This window comes from Uranotaenia lowii, chromosome 1, assembly GCF_029784155.1.
Source record: "Uranotaenia lowii strain MFRU-FL chromosome 1, ASM2978415v1, whole genome shotgun sequence".
NCBI lineage: Eukaryota > Metazoa > Arthropoda > Insecta > Diptera > Culicidae > Uranotaenia > Uranotaenia lowii.
Genome location: NC_073691.1, coordinates 75994155 through 76015791, shown reverse-complemented (window position 1 = coordinate 76015791; position 21637 = coordinate 75994155). Strand labels below are relative to the sequence as shown.

Sequence of the window (21637 nt, the reverse complement as noted above, 5' to 3'; positions counted from 1 at the left end):
TTTTTAAAATCCACTTGCACGTTTTTGCAATAAACGCTCGTGAAGTTGAGTAAAAATAAAACTTAAAGTTGCAATAACTTGGCTAGGAAACGTCGTAGAAAGTTGAAATCTTGAGCAAAACGTGTGATTTAAATGCCCCAACAAATGTTCAGAACATTTTATTCATGTAAATCCTCATCTAACTATAGTTAAGTTTAAAAAACTACCTTTTAAATAACTTTCAAAATAAAACCTTTATAACTCTGCTCTGAAAAGAGATAGAGTTTAGATGTATTCAACAAAGTTTCATATTTTTACGTATTTTACAACTTTGTAGTATAAAGTAAAGCTCTATCTATTGAAATAAAAAAGTAAGAATTTTCAATTTTTTTCTATTGGACTTTGACTAACTTTTGATGCCTTCAAGTTATGAAGCATGTTTCAAGAAGCAAATGTTCTGAAGACACTTAAGAGATAAGATGAAAGACAGAGGCGATACGAAAAAAGTTCCACTTTTAGCCCTTTCGGACCACAGTGCTGTGGTTAATGACACGGAATCATTGTATGGATTGGTTAAGGTTTCTGTCTTCAAGCGCATTGAAGTCTTTCGATTACTATCTATCAAATATTCAAATTAGAATTCCATCCATTGTTTCAGGCAGCATTGAGATATAATAAAGTTTACATACCTACAGATATTTTTATTTATTTAGGTTTTCCAAGTTATTTCTATGACTGACTACTGAAGTCGACGTAATATTTTTAACTGATAGTAGAAATCAGAAAAAAAAATATAGATGTGTCTTAAAAAAGCTTTAAATGATGTAGGCGTGATTTACTTACATCCAACGTAGACGATAACTCCGGCGAACAGCAGTATCAGCAAGAATCCCGCAATCAACGCACAGCCACACTTCTGGTTATCGCCGAGCTTCCGGCGGGTAAACCGGATATCGGAGTCACTCGACAGCACCGAGTCGGCTCGACTACTTTTGGTGGTCCCGTGGTGCGAAGGCCGATGATGATGATGATGGTGGTGATGATGATGCCCCTTATGCCCATTGAGCCCATTGGATCGGTGCTGATGATGATGGCCACCGCCGGATGATTTCCCATTAGGACTGTTATTCTCGGAGGTTGAGGAGTTCCGGTGTTTGCGGGATTTCTTCGGGCTTGAATCGTGACCCAGGCCATGGTTCATGGTTCCACCGTTTCCGACTAGGCCGTTGAGATGTGGCAGGGGTGAGGGAGTGTCCAGGTTCAGATTGAGGTGACTGTGATGGTGAAAGTGATGCGGTGGCGGAGGATCATCGAAGTCGTAGTTGTCGTCCTCGGGAGGTGGCGGGGGTGGCAGAGATTCGCAGTCGTCCGAATCCGGATACTTTGTACTTTTCTGCAAGGGGAAACAAGAAAAATACAATCAATCAATCGAGCTTTTCAGGATGTTAACATATACGGAAGGCAACTTTCCCTTTCGTTTTAAAGAAGTTCCAAAAATCGAAACATTTGAATAGCAACTTCCTCTCGTCAAAAAACAAAACCGTTACATATTCCATGATCTTTGGCAGTCGTCACCCACAGAGAAGAGAGAAAAAAAAAATGGTCCAACCCAAAGCGCATTATCGTTTATGCAAATATGATACTCGTTTACCAGTTCGACGAGGGGCCAGAAATAAGTTACCTCACGTTTACGTAACTTGTTCCCCATTATTCAAATTAGCCCAAACCGAACGCCCACTGACTGTTTTCTTGAACCCCCCAAAGTCTGGGGTCATGAAGTGGCCCCAGTTGATAAAAAGGAACCTATCAACTTGTCACCGGTTTAACTCGGCGAGATTCCGGGCTTCAGTCTGGTAGGTTTTTTTTCTGCTTTAGTTATTTTTGGTATCCTATAGGCCATCTCGTCTCCGGTTTTTTTTTTGCAATTTTGGCTTAGTTACCTCATACATGACTTAGTTCCGATACCGGTTCCATTTTCAACATTGAAACCATCCATCAAACTTGAATTGTCGAGCATATCGGTTTTCGTTGAAATTTACTTGATCCGGTAATTTATCAATTTTTGACAAGTTGTTTTAAATGAATGTGTTATGAAATACAAACCTTTGCCATTCCGGGATATTATTTTCAACTGGCTTCCGAAATGTTAAATCATAGATGGAAGATAAATCGAACATGACAAAAATGACAAAAATTTATATATCATCCATTTTTCTGTCAAAGGTTTGAATTAAACATTCTTTACCTGCTCAAATCACTGAAGCATGTACTACATCACTAGCAAAATTTTCAAGAAACAAAATTTTAAATCTGCTTGAACAAATTTTTGAAAAACAAACTTCAACGGGAAGTCTCATGTAGATAAACACCACAATGCCCTTAAAAGTCAAAGTCTAAATCTCGATTTCTATCATCGGTTTAGACTTCAAGAAATATAAATCCTTTTTCAATATTAAAAAATAATCACTAATTCTTATCACCAACAATCGTTTTCAACTAGTAGAAGTTTCAATCAACCATAAAAGTTTTCTATAAATCAAAGTCTCAATTCGTTTTTACTGAATATTTTAAACAATGTAACGGATTCTATCAATCCTTCAAAACTTTATATTTACAATCAGTAACTCCCGTTGACCAAAGTCAAAATACGGAATTTTAAATTCCATTTAAACAATTTGGCATGAGCACAAGTCTCAAACCACACTTATTATTTCAATAAAAAGAATTAAAATGAAATCAAAATCCCAATTTTTACCCATCAAATAAGCAGTAGTCTCAATCCGCTAGCTATTTTTGTGGAAATTAAAAAAAGCGGAAGCCGAAATCATCATTTGTCATTTTTTAACAAAAGAATTTTTAATAGGCTGTACCATCACGATGAAAAACAGAATCTTAATCTTCTATCAATTTTAACCAGCAGAAGACTCCATCTGCTAACTTTGCACGTTTCTTAGCTGAAATATTAACAAGTTTCCATTTTTTTTACAAGTAGAAGTCTCAAATCGCAGACATAAAGGCACTGCAATTCACTTTCATTACAAACTTACAAAAGTGTCAATCCCGATTTTACAACTTTCAGGAGTCCCAATCCACTGTAAGATTTTATCGTAAGCAGAAGTCTCAATCAACTGGCATCATTTTCAACTTACAGTAGCCTTAATGTTTTGTAGCTTTTTGTCGTAAGTCGAAACATGAAACCGCAAGCATTATCTCCAGTAAGCAGCCGCTTCAATTCACAGCTTTTGTTCATAAGTAGAAGTTTCCCTGCCCTGAGAAACAGAAGTCTCGTTTTTTTTTTTTTAATTTTCGTCTTTTAACAGAAGGCGCACTTTGCTTTGATCGTTTTCGATCAAAGAAGCAAGTCTTTAAAAGCTTCTAAAATTACAAAATATAGCAGGAGTCTCCATTTACTTTAACAATTTCTCAAAATCAAAAGTGTCAATCTGTTAGTATCGTTTTCAACTTACAAAAGTCCTAAGGCATTGCAACATTTTTCCGTAAGCAGAAGTCTCAATCCACCAACAGCATTTTCATCATTTCAACGATTTCAACCGTTGAATGTGAGTGAAAACGCTCTCTCATTCATCTCTTCCGTCAATTGGACTTGGGCCTGCTTTTTAAAAAGAATAAAGTTTGCTATTTACTCTTACACGCAGATTTCCGTAAGAATGACAGCTATTTGGAGTTAAATTGTAGTGAAGGCTACTGCTTTCTCTGTATAACTCATGAGAAATTGGACACCGGGATTGTGAGGGCGCCAATCGATGAAATAATCTCTGTTTGGAGAGGATGAGCATCTTGTTGACCGTGAATGTCTTCTTTTTTGTTCAACCATTCGTTCCAAACTCAATCGTTTCACAAAGTCGTGATAGGATTAAACGTAGAAAAATCAGTTCAACTTGCAGTATCTTCGTATAATTTAATTGAAACTGGTAATAAGCAAACATACGTCCGAGCTTAAATTTTGGAAAAAAAATTAGATACCACACGGTGTTTTGCATAAAACATAGCAAGGGACATGGCCGTAGGAACGTGGAGGGGGGTTGCGTCCCCCTCCCCCAAATGAGGGTCCAAAAATACCAAGCAAAATATTCTTCCCTAAACGTAAAATTCCTAACTCCATATCAAATTTTGATGAACGACTAAAATGATTCAAAAGTAGCAATCTAGACTTAGAATATTGAAATTTTATCCCAGGTCAATAATTCTTTTACAGTTTTTCAAACTTGTTGATAGAAATTTAGTCCCAAATATCGAATTGAAATAAGATTAGACTAAGCTTGCCAATTCGCCCAGCTTTTGCCCAAATTTTTGCACTTTATTTGCAAAATCAACCAACAATTTGAATTGATACATTTAAATTATGTATTTTACGCTCATATTATTTGAGAAAATTTTATCAAAATTAATGTGAACGATTTTTTAAAACTTAAATAAGATTTTAAATTGACTGATATATTTACATAAACAAAAGTCAAGTGGTTTTCTTCATGGTTTTTGTTTGAAAATTTGGATATTGGCGGATATTTAAGAAAATAACCCGGACTCGCACATATACTTGGGAAAAAAATATCTGGAAAGTTAAGGCAATAATAATTCTTGACTTTGTGGTTCCAAATTTGCTTATAACCTTTAAAAATCGATGCACAATGGGGGAAAAAGTGTATAAACCGCGAAGAAATTCAATATTTTCCCTCCTACACAAAACAAATCTATAAAAAAGTACTTCTTTTTAGTGAAAATTTCCATAGAAGCGATTAGACATAGTTTCAGACGCCGCACGAGCTTACATACGGAGTTAAAGTGCCTTTTTAACCCCTAATTCCCCTATATTTTGTAAACAATCCAGAAAAAAAAACCTATTCAGACTTGAAAACTTTGAACAAAAAAAGGCTTATCTTGTGTATTGTTTCCTGAGAAATCGAATAGAGGCTATTTTAGCAACCGCACGTTTCGGAAAATGAAGTTATGGCTGTTTTTACCCTCAATTCCTCTGTATTTTTCAATTATTTTAGAAAAAAGCAGGTTCGGTTCTCAATATTTTCATCCCAATGGAACGGAACGTATGTAATTTTTTTCAAAAATTCGAATAGAGCCTATTTGAGCCACCGCACGCTTCAGATAATGAAGTTATGGCTGTTTTACCCTCTATTCCCTTACATTTTTCAAATAGTTTAGAAACGCATGTTCGGACTTACAAATTTTGAACCAATGGGACGTATCTTGTGAGATTTTTTCCGAGGAATCCAATGAAGGCTGTTTGAGCCACCGCACGCTTCTGAAAATGGAGTTGTGGCAGTTTTTGCCTTAAATTCCCCTACATTTTTCAATTTTTTCAGAAAAAAGCATATTCGGACTTGAAAATTTTGAACCAAAAGAGACTTATCTTGTGTAATTTTTTCCGAGGAATCCAACGAAACCTATTTGAGCCACCGCACGGATTGTAAACAGGAGTTATGGCTGTTTTACCCTCAATTTCCCAACATTTTTCAATTATTTCAGAAAAAGCATGTTCGGACTTGAATTTTTTGAATCAAATGAGATGAATCTTGTGTGATTTTTTCCGAGGTATGCAACGAAGCCTGTTGGAAACAGGAGTTATGGTTATTTTACCCTCAGTTCCCTTACATTTTACAAATAGTCAGAAAACGCATGTTCGGACTTGCAAATTTTGAACCAACCAATACATATCATATGCAATTTTTTTCGAGGAATCCAATGAAGGCTGTTTGAGCCACCGCATGCTTCAGAAAATGGAGTTATGACTGTTTTAACCGAAATTCCCCTACATTATTCATTTTTGTTTTAGAAAAAGCATGTTCGGACTTGAAAATTTAAAAAAAAAATGGGACTTATCTTGTGTGACTTTTTCCAAGAAATCAAATTAAGGCTGTTTGAGCCACCAAACGCTTCGGAAAATGAATTTATAGCTGTTTTTGGATTTATAGCTGTTTCAAGTCTGAATAGATTTTTTCTGGATTGTTTACAAAATAAAGGGGAATTAGGGGTTAAAAAGGCACTATAACTCCGTTTGAAAGCTCGTGCGGCGTCTGAAACTGTGTCCAATCGCTACTCTGGAAATTTTCACTAAAGAAAAATACTTTTTCATAGATATGTTTTGGGTGGGAGGAAAGATATTTAATTTCTTCGCGGTTTATACACTTTTTCCCCATTTTACGATAACTGTGAAAAGAATTCGAATTCTGTATACAGTTTGTTGTTACTGAACTTAAGTTTGGATCATCATTTGAAAAAAATCCTGATTGGAATCTCGGTTTTGCATTTCGAACTTTTATGTTCGAAACTCATTCTTTCGGAATATGAAAAGGAAATGGATATTCAAAATTACAAACCATTTTTAATATTTGAAATTTTGACTTTTGATTCTTACGCAAAATTGGATCTATAGAAAGTTGCATGATGATCCAGAATTAAAAAATCTGAAACAGTTCCTTCATTCGCAATTTTATTTCAGATTCACAAGTTGAATATCGAATTAATAACTAAAGAAAGAATTCACATTGAAAACCAACAATACAGAATTCAAATATGAGATTTCTAATTGAGAAATCTAATCCATATTTTGTTTTTGGATCATAATTAATGAGAATTATTATCTGGAACCTTAGGTTCAAAAATCGTTTTCAAATTCGGAATTCAGAATACGAACTCAGGTTCAAAAGGCAGCACACAGACTCGGAATCAAATTAAAAATTTAGATTCTGCTCGAAGTTAAGTTCTGTAATCAAGATTAAATATCAATGCGAGAATTTGATTAAGGATTCCAATTGCTGGCGATCGCTGTTTTTTTTATTTAAATACTGTATTCCAAACTAGAATTTAATATTCAATCAGAGTTAGTTTGGAACACAAACCAGAAGAAATCCCAAATATAAAATGAAATTTTGATTTTAAAGAAAACTAGATTTCATTTTTTTTAATTCAGCTGAAAAAATAGTTTTCTGGTTTTTTGTATAACATTATTTTTATTGCAGATTCTTCTTAAGGAAAGTTTCAAACTTAAATCTTTAATTTTAATCGAATTTACAAGGGAAGAAATTTAATGTGATTTGAGCAGCAAACCTTATCTTCTGTTTTATTCCTGAATACTTGAAAATTTTCTAACCAATGCCTCGAATGGTCATGCTTGTGGTTAAAAAGAACTTGTTTACTGCTCTCTTATTGAATAAAATTTAAAAAGTTAATCATTAAAATCTTCAAATCCAAAATTTATTTTTTTCTTCTTCTTAAAAAAAATGGCAATTTATAGTACCTGTTAATGAATGTTAGAAATTCAAATGAATACCTTACTATAGTGGGCGAATAAGAATGATACCACTATGTGTTTTGCTTGTTAAAATATGAATGAATGAATGAATGAATGAATGAAGAAAATTTTGGTGATTTTCAATCATTCATATTTTAACAAGCAAAACACATAGTGGTACTATTCTTATTTCAGTCACTGTATTAATGTAAAATAACGCAAACCTGATAATTATATAGTTTTTTCAATTTTTTCACTATTCTTTATGTATGCATTGTTCAAGCAGAAATGTTATAGAAAAAATATTGATAAGAGATAAGAGCATATAATTAATGTTGCAATGAAAAAAAGCATAAATTTCCTATGAATAATCTTTTTTTCAATAGAGGAATTTTACCTATCTGATATTGGCATTTTTTTAAGCTCTCCTTTTCAAGATTGAGAAAAAAATTTAACATAATTAAAAAAAATCAAGTGTTAAACGTTATTTCCGGTACGGAAGACCCCAGTGGCGACACCAATATTATGGAGCGTCCGATAAGGAGAAAAAGGAATCCTCCGGATTCTAAGAACTAGATGCTCAAGCTGGTATCTTGGCAGATTCCGTCGATTGTTGGATAAACTTTGACTCAGCAGTGGAAACTACCCCAGCAAACTTACTGAGCAAAGTACGAATTTATTTTTAACCAACTTTTCAAAATTCGATCCTTCGTAACTTTTGTTTAACACATCATGCTTTTGTAGCTTTAATCAATAAGTTTTCAGGAATTTAATATGGTACTATATTCGCCAAATTAGCCAGATACACTACCGGACAAAAGTATTCGGCAAACTTAGCGCATTTATTCAATGTTACTATTAAAAGGTTGTGGTATTCACATATTTTTTATGTAGGAAGATTCCGTGAACTGTCTCTTTCAAAGCACATGAAATTTATAACGCTTTGCTCTGTTACCATAACAAGAAGGGAAAAAGACTTAGTTCTCCAATTTATTGAAATAAGATAGTTAAATATAGAATGAATGAAGGCGTAGTAAAATCTTAATAGTTTATGACTCGGTACAAATTGTTTGATTCGCCAGAGGATTCCGCAAAGTGATGAGACCTTACTTTCTAAATACGTAATAGGGGAAAAGTTCATATAACGCCCCATGTGGCTAATACGCGCCACTCTTGTTTTGAAGAATCTGAAACATTTAAAGCCTGCAAAATATTACCAATTTGTTTTAAATGCTGTTATTGGTCATGGCAAGTATAAATTTTTCCTTAAAATGCCCCTGTGTCGTGATAATTTCACAATTTCGGTTTTTCTTCATTTCGATCTAAATTTTAAAACACTTTTAATAAGGTGTCACCAAGCAGAGAAAAACGAATAAGACAATATTTTCTGACCCATCGATAGAGGAGAATCTAAATTATGATTTTATGCTAAAATATCATACTGAACTCGCTAAGGTATGCTTTTCATGGGTATGTTCTATCACGGCCCATCCGCTCGTTATAACGCGCCAATCGTAGTAGGCTGAAAATAGCATTAATTTTTCAAAATGGCCAATTTTTATTGAAAATGAACGAATAGTCTGAAAGCATATTTTGAGCATTTATTCAGCCCAAAAAATTTCTTTTTCATTTTTTGTTAAATTTCTATAAGTCCATTTTGATTTTCTTTTCAGTCACAGTGTCTGTAAGTATTGGTGTGTTTTCGGTCTTCGGCTGCTCTCGGGTGTGTTCGGCCGCTAGGCGCGTATTGAATACACAGCGGCGCGTATTCGCAACACAGTTTTGTTCTGTGGCTTTGAATATAGTTTTTAAAAATCAAATTTTTGAAGAAACTATAGCAATTTGAGTAATGAAAAATCAAAGGCATTTGTAGAAAACACTTTTCTTCAACGATTACACCCATTTTTAACATAATTTGCACGTGGAATACACAGAAAATCAGCGATTCGCTTATGTGGCGCATAATAGGGCATGTTCCCCTATGGTTTTTCCAAGATAAGGTTTCATCTATCAAAAGTCCAAGGTATTCGAAATTTGAAACTTTTTCGATTACATATCTGACGACTACTGGATCGCCGTGAAAAGGTACGATTTTACGAGAGGAATGTAAAATCATATATTTTGTTTTTGGAAAGTTTAAGGTGTGGAGATTCGCATTGAAATACTTCAAAAGGACCCTAAGATCGTCTTCGATTTGTTTGACAATATGTCTTGGACATTTTCCTGGATAAAAAAGTGCTGTATCATCAGCAAAAAGCCTCCTCAAGTACACCGATAGTTTTGTAAGACTCCTCAAGCCCCTTATGAAACCAAAGCTTGATCCAGTAGGCCTGCTATAAAACTTACTTGGTCGGAACGCTATGTAGAGGAAGTTTTTGAACGTCCTTTACATAAAGCAGAAACAGCAATGGTCCAATATGACTCCCTTGGGGAACTCCCTTATCTATGTTTTGTAACAAACTATATGTGTTATCAATGGAAACATATTGTTTTCTACCTGTCAGGTAGCTGCGAATTATATCATTCGCGATTCCACGTATCCCATAGGAGTCTAGTTTGCGCAACAGGATGTCGTGATTTAGTGTATCAAACGTTTTCTTTAGATCTAAAAACAAAGTTCCTACCAAATTTTTAGAGTCGATATTCTCGATCATTGTATCCACAAGTTCACACGTAGCTATTAATGTGCTAGAGCCTGCTCTGAGTTCATATTGTAGATTGTATATTATGTCATTTTCGTTTAAAAATTTGTTTACCTTGTGGATTAGCATTTTCTCGAAAACCTTATTAAACACACTTAATGTGGAAATTGGGCGATAGTTATTTTTTGTTTTTGAGGGAGTTAATTATTATAATCACTTCGTTTGGAGTTGCCGGGTGTAACAAAATAGAGTTTTGAACACGCTTTGTGGAGGACAGCGGGTCCGAACCTGCTTCTATAGAAATGTCCTAAGCAAGAACATTACCGATATTCGAAAAGTGTTAATTGAACGCTTCGCATACTTCATTGTTTGTCTCAAGCAACGCATTGTCAACATTGAGTATTATTTGAGTGTTGTTTTTACTTTTCCCTAATATTGTATTAATATTTTTCCACACTTTCGAATTGGACGTGTTATTGAGCATTTCATAATAAGATAACTTGCTCTTTTTTTGCACAGTTTCACTTTTTTAGAAATATGTTTAACCACGTCTTTCAACTGGCAATCATTGGGATGCTTTTTTAATCGTTTTAGATAGTTATTTTTAATTTTGAGTAAAATACATAGAACAAAGGACATCCAAGGACAAGGTCTTCCCTTTAACTTCATTTCTCGGGTTACTTTTTTCGTTCATTCCGATAACAATCTATTGTAAAACAGAAGTGATTTCTAGTATGCAAAATTCGGCATTTTCGACAAGTTCTATACTCTTAAGGTATTCAGAAAAAAACGCGATTCAATTTTGAGTGGTCAATGATATTTTTGTCTAAAACAATTTTACATTTATTGATTGGCAATTTAAGGGCTGTTATTATTTAAGAGTGATCACTTACAATGTTATTTATTGTATCATTTCTTATTGAAGAGAAATCACTGATTTTACAAACGACATGATCCAGCAAGTTTTTACTTTTTGGTCTTGCGTAGAATGTGTTCTAACATACAAAACTGTAAGACTCTAAGAGTGACATGTATTGTTTCACATTATTATTGTTTGTTAAGTTGACAGGAATATTGATATCGCCAACTAAGAAAAAGGAATTGTTATGAGGAACAGATGACAAAATATTTTGAGAGTTATGAAGAAACTATTTACAGGAAACGAGGGCGGTCTGTAAATACAATGTACATCAAAAGTTTGTTCTTTTATTTCGATTTCTATCCCAATGTGATGAAAACCTTTAAGGCTTATATTTCTTGTTATTCTACAATTTAAATTATTTTTAACGTAGGGGAGATGAGGGCATAATGGTCACCTTAAGGAAAACGCTTATTTAATCATAGAAAATAGCTATAATATGGTGGTTATATTATTGTTTCGTATCCAGACACTTGAAAAGCCTATCCCTAATGGCTGAAACGTGAAAAACAAGATGAAAACGTTAAAAAATGCATTTTAAAATTTTTGCCAAAAGCTGAAAAACAGCCACTGTAGGGGCATCATGAGAACCACCCCCCCCCCCCCCCCCCCCCCCTGAGGCAGTATGAGCAATGAGCACCATTAATCAGGGCAAGATGTGCGTTTTCTGCCGGGGAATCTAGCAGTGAATTCAACTCGATGAAGTCAGGTGAGTCGTAGATTCATCAAACAAAGCAATAACAAAATAATCTAGGTCTGTTTGTAGCAGGGGACTCAGATAAATGGAGAATCATCGTCAATGATTAAACAAATTTTGCAGCCAATGATTGAATTTGTGGTAATTTGTTGAAATTTGTTAGAGAGAATTAAAAGGTTTCAGTTAAAATGAGAGAAACTGGTGCTCAGAGAGAGTGAAAATGTGCAAATTGTTGCAAATTGTTGCGATTTGTTAGATTTGTTAAGCAGTTGTGGAATTTTGACCATTACCGTTCCCAATGCAAAGAATTCTCTCTCCACTGCAATCCCTCGGTTTGAAGAATACAAACAATTCACGCACGCTCATACATTATGTGCTTATTTCGTGAAGCTCAAAAATTATAATTTTATCGTTACTTGAGAACATAGCCGTTTTTTTTAAATATCTCTGTAAAGATGATAAGGATATTCCTGTTTTTGTGAAAAATTAATGCTATAGGAAGTACGAAACAAATCCTCATAAAAAAATTATTTAAGAAAAAACGTACTTTCGTAGAAAAGAGAAGTGTTCATTATGCCCTGGGTGCTCGTTATGCCCTCATATCCCCTACACTGCTAGACCTCCATAAGACTGATCTCTAATGAAATATATCCAGGTATATTATACAACGAACAATGTTCTTGCTTCAACCAAGTTTCACTTATAACAATTACATCAATACATACACTAATATATTCAATAGTTTGCAGAATGCTATCAAATTTTTCAAGGTTATTCATACTACAAATATTCCATTGAAAAATACACAAATTTTTAATTTCATTTTTATAATAGGAAGAATTAAAATTTTAGACAGTGTTCTCGCAGGGAGTGATTGTTCAGGTCTGGAACTTTAACCAATTTCGGATGATCGTAGAAAAACGTTTTAGTATACTGTGCTATTAAAGAGTTTATTTGATACTGATTCGATTAGGGGGCATCCATAAATTACGTAACGCTCCTAGGGGGGGGGGAGGGAGTAAGCTCTAGCGTTACAAAATGTGACATAGGGGAGGGGGGGAGGTATGCTCATCGTTACGTAACGATTTTGTTCCTAAAAAAATTCAGTTTAATTGCAGTTTTTTTGATATCATGCAATTTTTGCTGAATGATAAGCAAACCAAAATCAGCTTAAAATTTGTTAGCTTTAACAAGATTGAAACTGATTTGTAACCATTCCTATTTAAAGATTCTAAGATAGACTAAACGTGTATTGGATATCCGTGAATTAACCGTTGGAAAACCGAATATTAGGTACATTCACTCCCAAGAACTCAATCCATCCTTAAGATGGAAATTTTACTATTTTTTCTCAATTGATTTTGATTATTCCGATCAGCTATTTTGATTATTCCGACGAATATTACCAAATGGAGTATATTTTGCATAACAAGTTATGCTGCTTGAACAAAATAAAGTAAACAAGGTAGATCACCAGTTAACAAGCACAGAGCAACTCGTAATAAGACAATTAATTTACTTTATCAGAGGGTTATCATCAATGTATACTAAAGAAGCGATTTGGATGGATAACAATTCCGTTTTAAAGAACGTTAAAAAACTTGTTATATTTTTTTACCTTCGAAAATCAGTGTTTAAAATCATGCGATGATGGGGGGGGGGGGGGGGGGTAATTGTCAGCGTTACGTAATTTTCATAGGGGGGTATGTCGAAGCGTAACGATTTGTGACATACGGGGGGGAGGGGGTCAAAAAAGTGCATTTTTTGCGTTACGTAATTTATGGATGCCGCCTTACATATTTTTGCTGGCCTTTTATACCCATTTCGTCCAAACTCTATTTGCCTAGATGTTCTGGGTCTCTGTTTCGATCCTTTCGTCCAGACTCTTTCGGCCTAGAAAGTTTGGGTCTCCTTTCCCATTATCTACCCTTTGTGATCTTCAGGGTTTTGATGAGCTGCCCTTTCTACCTAGCTACATCTCGATGCTTCACGACGCTTACTTTCCCGCCTAACACGTTCGTCGCCACGCTCATTTTGGTAGTTTTTCTAGCCGGGCCCAAAAAAATTTTCAGAGAGAGAAAGCAAAGAGGGAGAACTCCCATATTTGAAACGTGTGGCGAAGCTGAGCGGTAAACTCAAGTAAGAGAGCGTCACCTGCTTTTTGATGTGACGGGGCCCCCCAGGAAATACACCCGTCTGCCAAATATGGGTGACGTGGCGACGAACGTGTTAAGAAAGTGAGTGGAGCTGAGATACCACTTTTCCCGTTTATTTGGCATCCCGGATTTCCCTAAGGTGAGTACGTTCTCTCTTCTAAGTCTATCTTTATTGTATGAACGTGCCCCAAATGACGAAAAGTAAACAAACCACAGAAATTAACGGTAAGTATAAAACATTTTTGCTTAGCTTAATTTGGACTATAATTATGCTTTTTCCTCTAACTTTTAGGTTCAACATATGCACTTATCGCTAGGGTGGCCCTCTAGCCAAGAGAAATTTTTAATGGAAGGTAAGTTTTTCATGCGATATGTTGGTGATGTGGATGGTGTACTTCGGCCTCCCCAAGATGAAGTATGCTGCTGGAGCGGCACGTATGCTTGTTCCCCGGCACTGGGTTGAGGCCGTAACAGACAGTTAAATGGCATAGATTTTTTGCTAGTTCCATTTTAAACTAATTACAATAATACTGAGGGCATTAGAAATATAATACATTAAATTAAATTAAGATTAAGTTCTTTTACGTTTAGGTGACGGAGTTACGTGTTGAGAAAGAGACATATTGAGATCTGAGTAAACCGAGTATTTGCTTTTTATCCGAGATAGATCATCTCTGTCTTTCACTAAGACTGGTTTAGAGTCGGCATCTTTCTTAACAAGGATTGCTCCTCCCCTGCCTGGCCAGACGTATTGCAAACCTAATACCTGTTGTGATTCTCGTAGATCATTCAAAAGTTCCATAGAGAATGGAGTTAGTTCATCTCGAAGGGTTATATCAAAGCTTTTACCGTCGATTACTAAACTTGGATCAACAACGGAAGAGCTCAATTTTCCAAATGCATTTTTCTACAGCTTCTTTAGCGGAAATGTCCTTGAATACTAATTTGATAGGGGCCAAGAATATAGTCTTGTGATGTTTTCAAGCTGCTCGAGTTTTAGATCATACCCCATTGTATTGAAAATTTTGCTAACTAGTTCTTTAATATTTTCACTATTGTTAGAAGGAACCCCGAAAAACATAGCATTTCTTGAAATTGATTCTTTATTGTTTTTGTTCAGATTTGATTCCAATTTATGTACTTTATTTGTGAGAGATACCTCAGACGTTTTTAAATCAGATACTTCACTTTTGAGACTCTCATTCTCGACCTTCAAATCTTTGAAGTCAGTTTAAATTTCTTCAAACTTCGAAGATAGAAAGTCTTGGTTGGGCTCGAAAATTCCCGAGATTTTTCAATAGTTTTCTGGGATTCGGGAATTCATGAAATTTTTCGATCCCGTGAAATTTTGGTAGCGAGTTTCCGGGTTGAAAACTATAAGTAATAATCCTTTAATTTCTTATTTAAAGGTTTTAAAAATGAGTTTGATAGCATATTTATATTATAACGATGGGTCGGATCAGAGAACATCATCAGATATTCGATATCAAATCTTCATACATTGTTTTGTATAAGTCGACTCTTCTGATAATTTGGGCTAAAGAAACAGTATAAAACATCGTTTTAAAGATAACAAAATACTTAATTTTTTTTCTTTATTTTGAGAAACTTTAAGCCTTTGGCTGGTTCGTCTCTGCCTTAAATTTTACATAACACATTAAAACATATTGTCAAAATTGTAGAAAATGGTATTTAAAGAAACAGAAGTCATCTAATGGCATTTTCATCCAAAAAAGTTGGTAGGTGATGGAAATATGGGTTTTTTTTCATTCTCACTACGCACTCTTCCGTGTGAACACCTCGAACCAACGTGATTTCCTTCCGACCGAAATTGGTTTGACTTGTTCGATACCGGATTATTGTTCGTTCACTGTTTATTTTTTGCCCGCTTCATTATGACTGGGGTTTTTTTGCTCACTTCCAGCTGGTCCCAATTGGCTGTCTAGGTATGAACCTTTTTATTAAGTCTTTTTTTATTCCAGTTTCATTTTCGACACTCTTTCATAACTCATTGTGAAGGACAGTTAATCTCGATTCGATTCGGATTCGTTTGATTTTTTTTTGTTTTCGCATCTCGTCAGCTTATTGCATCATAATCGATTACTTAGTTTGCGTTTTTTTCGGACACTTCCTTGACTGACGGGGTTACTGGTTTTGAGTGTCGTTTTTTAATGAAAGAATTTATCAAAGATTTGATTTGGTAGTCAAGTTCACACATCACAATAATTAAAATGCTATTTGAGAGAAAACTCTCCTTGGAATTTTTTAAGGCGTTCATTTACCTCACGCATAAACACTGAATAAAATTTTGAATCGAAAATTTCTTTCTCGCATCACCATATTGACCAATAAATTAAGAGTAGCCGCTAGTTCCAGCTGAATCGAATTGCTTCGACCATAATCAAAATACTGTTTGTGTTTTTATTTAACAAACAAAGTAGCCAGATTCAGACATGGATCGTTGGGTTCCTTCGATGGTCGAAACTTTAATCATGCACCATTTCTCAGTAGGCCAAAATCGAAAACCGTACTGGCTCTGCACAAAATCCATGCACTGTGACCAACTTAGTAGGACATCACGTATCCGATTGATGATCATTTTCTGCCTCTATTGGTTCATTTGGTTCCGCCAATCGGAACGTTCGTTACCTTTTTGTTTCAATTCGGCTTCGTTTGCCCGCTCACTCATTGGGTAATCGTCGAACAGTTCAGATCGGGTTAGCATTTCTAAATATTTAGGTTTGTTGATTTTTATGTTCGGTTCAACCGATCAGATATTTTTGGCGTTGCTCTCAATCAGCAGACATTTGTTTTTCCAAATTTCGAGTTGGCAAATTTCACAACAAATTTGGCGAATCGATTTGCACTTTTTCAACTTTCAGTTGATGAAATCAAACATAATTAGATAACATCTTCTTATGGGCGTTCAATACTGTAGGTTGGTCAGAAACAAATAAAAAACACACATTTCTGTAGTGAATTTTGAATAAGGCGAATGTACCAATGTGAACAAATGAAGTTATCAACTGAGTGATAAAGTACGTTTGGAGATCTACGATTCGAGTAATTTTTGACTTTTTTGGCATTTTTGGCATTTTTGCCTTTTTTGACATTTTTGTCATTTTTGTCATTTTTGTCATTTTTGTCATTTTTGTCATTTTTGTCATTTTTGTCATATTTTTTTTTTTGTCATTTTTGTCATTTTTGTCATTTTTGTCATTTTTGTCATTTTTGTCATTTTTGTCATTTTTGTCATTTTTGTCATTTTTGTCATTTTTGTCATTTTTGTCATTTTTGTCATTTTTGTCATTTTTGTCATTTTTGTCATTTTTGTCATTTTTGTCATTTTTGTCATTTTTGTCATTTTTGTCATTTTTGTCATTTTTGTCATTTTTGTCATTTTTGTCATTTTTGTCATTTTTGTCATTTTTGTCATTTTTGTCATTTTTGTCATTTTTGTCATTTTTGTCATTTTTGTCATTTTTGTCATTTTTGTCATTTTTGTCATTTTTGTCATTTTTGTCATTTTTGTCATTTTTGTCATTTTTGTCATTTTTGTCAGTTATGTCATTTTTGTCTTTGATTGTCATTTTACTCATTTACGTCTTTTTTTGTAATTTTTGTCATTTTGGCTTCAGCCTCAAATTTTTGAATTCGTTTCGGCTAATAACTTAACTTGAATACAAACCGAATGAAAGTCGCTTTAGTTCTTATCAAAATAGCAATTTTACAACTTTGCTGGTTTTGTCAATTTTGACAATAATTGTCATTGTGTCGAAGACTCCCCTCTGGTTTACTCACGGAAAATTGTAGACCAATAGAAAGAGCCCATCGCCTATCGTGCCTATGACGTCAGAACACATATGACGTCATATTTTCGATCATCTTTATAAATGATTGCTAGCAAGCCAAATGGATTCGTTTTTTGGAATGATTATCTTTTGATATTTACTAAGTAAAAGAAAATTTTCATAATTTATTATCTCCCAAATCGACCGATTACTATACCTTTCTGTAAGAAAGGAAAAGTAACTGAAAAAGGTAATTAATCCAAACACAAGCATTCAATTTTCGGAATTACCATATTGAAAACCACTATTGCAGCACAAAATTGGTGGCAAAAGAAAGCAACAAATTAACTCTCCTCCTTGCATGGCGTTTGCGTCCATCGGCAATTCATCGGCAATTTCACCTACATTTTATGCTCGAGCAGATCGCTCCAACGGATTTGAGCCCCGAATGCACATGTAAATAATGAAAAAAAAACAACAGCATCATCGATTGGGCCGAAGAGCGGAGATTGCGATCTGGTTTTGAATTAGAGAGGTACCTCTAAAGCCTCTGAAACCTCGTGGATGCCTCAAATATTTATACCTCCGTACAATAAACCGTTTGCTTTCCTTTTGTCTTTGCCGATTTTCACCGGATTTTTCACTCGCTCAGTCGATTGTTGTTTTTTTTTTGACGCCGACGACCAGTTTTTGGAAATGGAAGATTAGGTTGGTGTTTTATGAATAAATGCTGAGGATCCCTTCAATCAAGGTTTGCCCTTTGTTTTCGGACGACAATTTCAATAAACCCCGCCTAAAGGCCAGGTTGGGAACTAGAGAATTAAAAGAAGGAATTTTAACATTTTTTTGTCAGGTTTCTTTCTTTTTTGTGGCAATTTGATGTTTTTGAGATTTTGATTATCACATTTTTAAACCTGTAGCTGAAGACGGTAGTTTTGAGCAAACAATCAGGTTTTAATTCAAATCAAATTTACATTAATTAGCATTTTGGAATGGAAGCATCTTTGAATAATGTTTTTTTGCAGTTCACTGCACTTTTTTTTAAACCAAAAGACAAATATGAAAATCAAAAGAAATAAGGACGAAGAGCTTTTAGAAAAAGGTAAATTAAAAACACGTGCAAATATTTTGCAAATATCTGAATCCTGAACCTGAAGCTGATATGGATCTCGATTCAGATTCCAATCCTGATCATAAACATAACCCTGACTCTGTTGCGCAAGAAGCTGAAGATCCGGATCCTGATTTTGCTCCATATTCTGGCTCTAATCCCAATCCTGATCCCCTGATCATGACCCTGGTTGTAGTTCGGGATTCCGGTCCTAAATCATGATCCCAAATCTCATTCCGTATCCTGATTTTGGATCACAATCCTGAAGATTGTTTAAGCTGCTGCTGTCTGTTTAATTCGATTTATCCTTACAGGCGAAAATGATCGATTAGCTTGGGAAGTTGATTTGGCTTTCCAGTGGAAAAAGACGAATTGGCTTGGGAAGCGCAGATTTTCAAGTCTGCTGCTGCTGATTGTGTGTTTTGATTTGGCCTTCCGCTGGAAAAATACGGATTGGCTTACAAGCGCAGATTTTTAAGTCTGCCGCTGCTGATTGGTTGTTTGGATTAGGCCTTCCGCTGGAAAAAGATGGTTTGGCTTAGAAAGCGCAGATTTTGAAGACTGCTTCTGCTGCTGTTTTTTTCCTGTTTTGATTTGGCCTTTCGCTGGAAAAAGATGGATTGGCTAGGAAAGCGCAGATTTCCAAGGAGCCTGTTGCTGTTTTTGGTTTGATTTGGCCTTCCGGTGAAAAAAGACGGGTTGGCTTAGAACACGCTGATTTTAAATGCTTTTGCCACTGATTGTTTGTTTTGAATTTATCTTCCACTGGAAAAAGACGGATTGACTTGAGAAGCGCAGTTTTTCAAGGCTGCTTGTACTGCTGATTGTTTGTTTTGATTTGGACTTCCGCTGGAAAAAGACGGATTGGCTTAGGGAGCGTAGATTTGATTTGGCCTTCCGGTTCAAAATGACGGATTGGTTTAGGAAGCGCAGATTTTGAATGCTGTTGCCACTGATTGTTTGTATTGATTTGACCTTCCACTGGAAAAAGACGGATTGGCCAAGGATGCGCAAATTTTCAAGACAACCGCTGCTGTTCGTTTGTTTGGATTGACCTCCCGCTGGAAAAAAACGGATTGGCTTGGGAAGTGCAGATTTTCAAGGAGCCTGCTGCTGTTCGTTTGTTATGATTTGGGCTTCCGCTGGAAAAAAAGACGGATTGGCTTAGAAAGCGCTGATTTTCAAGGCTGCTTCTCCTTGCTGATTGTTTATTTTGATTTGACCTTCCTCTGGAAAAAGACGGATTGGCTTGGGAAGCGCAGATTTTCAAGTCTGCTGCTGCTGTTTGGTTGTTTGGATTTGGCTTTCCGGTGGAAAATACGAATTGGCTTGGAAGCGCATATTTTCAAGTCTGCTTCTGCTGATTGGTTGTTTGAATTTGGCCTTCCGGTGAAAAAAGATGAATTGGTTTGGGAAGCGCAGATTTTCAAGTCTGCTGCTGCTGATTGATTGTTCGGATTTGGCCTTCCGGTGGAAAAAGACGGATTGGCTTGGGAAGCGCAGATATTCAAGACTGCTGCTGCTTTTTTGTTTTGATTTGGCCTTCCGGTGGAAAAAGAAGGATTGGCTTAGGAAGTGCAGATTTTCAAGGCTGCTGCTGCTTTGTTATGGGTTAATTTGGACTTCCGCTGGAAAAAGACGGATTGGCTTAGTCAGCGCAAATTTTCAAGGCAACCGCTGCTGTTTGTTTATTATGATTTGGTCTTCCGGTGGAAAAAATCGGATTGGCTTGGGAAGCGCAGTTTTTCAAGGAGCCTACTGCTGTTTGGTTGGTTTGATTTGACCTTGCGCTGGAAACAGACAGATTGGCTTAGGAAGCGCAGATTTTGACGGCTGTTGCCACTGATTGTTTGTTTTGATTTGACCTTCCACTGGATAAAGACGGATTGGCTTGAGAAGCGCAGATTTCTAGTCTGCAGGTGCTGAGTGGTTGTTTGATTTGGCCTTTCGGTAGAAAAGCGGATTGGCTTGGGAAACGCAGATTTTCAAGGCTGCTTCTACTGCTGATTGTTTGTTTTGATTTGGACTTCCACTGGAAAAAGACGAATTGGCTTAGGGAGCGTAGATTTTCAAGGCTACTTCTGCTGCTGATTGTGTGTTTTGATTTAGCCTTCCGGTAGAAAAGCATGGATTGGCTTAGAAGCGTAGATTTTCAAGGAGCCTGCTGCTGTTTGTTTATTTTTTTTTGGCCTTCCGGTGGAAAAAAACGGATTGGCTTGGGAAGCGCAGATTTTGAATGCTTTTGCCACTGATTGTTTGTTCTGATTTTATCTTCCACTGGAAAAAGACGGATTGGCTTGAGAAGCGCAGATTTCTAGTCTGCAGGAACTGATTGGTTGTTTGGATTTGACCTCCCGCTGGATAAAGACGGATAGGATTGGGAAGCGCAGATTTTCAAGGAGGCTGCTGCTGTTCGTTTGTTATGATTTGGGCTTTCGCTGGAAAAAAAGATGGTTTGGCTTAGAAAGCGCTGATTTTCAAGGCTTCTGGTGGAAAAAGATGGATTGCCTTATAAAGCGCAGATTTTCAAGCCTGCTTCTGCTGATGATTGTGTGTTTTGATTTAGCCTTTAGGTGGAAAAAGACGGATTGGCTTTGGAAGCGTAGATTTTCAAGGCTGCTGCTGCTGCTGATTGTCTTTTTTATTTGGTCTTCCACTTGTAGCAGTCGCTCGTTTGAAAATTTTAGAACATAAGTTCCATTTCTCGAAATCGACCAAACTATATTGGATCCGCCTTAATGTACTCTCTGTTTGATTCCTTTTTCAATCCGATCAACCGATTGGTCGATTTGTGGCTCAGGATGGCTCGCTTTACAGTCGATTTCGACAATGGTTCGAAAAGTTTTGGAAAGAGACGGATAGGACCAAAGAAAGTATGTAAAACGCGCCGCTCGCTAGATTCGTAAGTTTCCCGAAGATTTCTAAAGAATGCTCGGGAAATGACGTACTTCCGCTAAGGTCGTAGGTCCGAGGTCATTGGCCCTGAACTGAGGATACACGCTGCAGTTCACTTTGATCTCGGCAGTTATCGCGAGTGGAAGTCAGTTGATCGCGTTTAGAATTCTTTTTAAAAAA

The 21637-nt window shown here is 35.8% G+C and overlaps 1 protein-coding gene across 1 annotated transcript in view; it reads right to left on the bottom strand.

Moving 5' to 3' along the window:
* LOC129746008 (uncharacterized) overlaps nucleotides 1-21637 on the bottom strand; it is a 269649-nt gene that overhangs the window by 45313 nt on the left and 202699 nt on the right. The window contains exon 3 of the mRNA XM_055739429.1: nucleotides 823-1372. Coding sequence (XP_055595404.1) covers nucleotides 823-1372 — 550 coding nt within the window. The remainder of the gene's footprint in view (nucleotides 1-822; nucleotides 1373-21637) is intronic.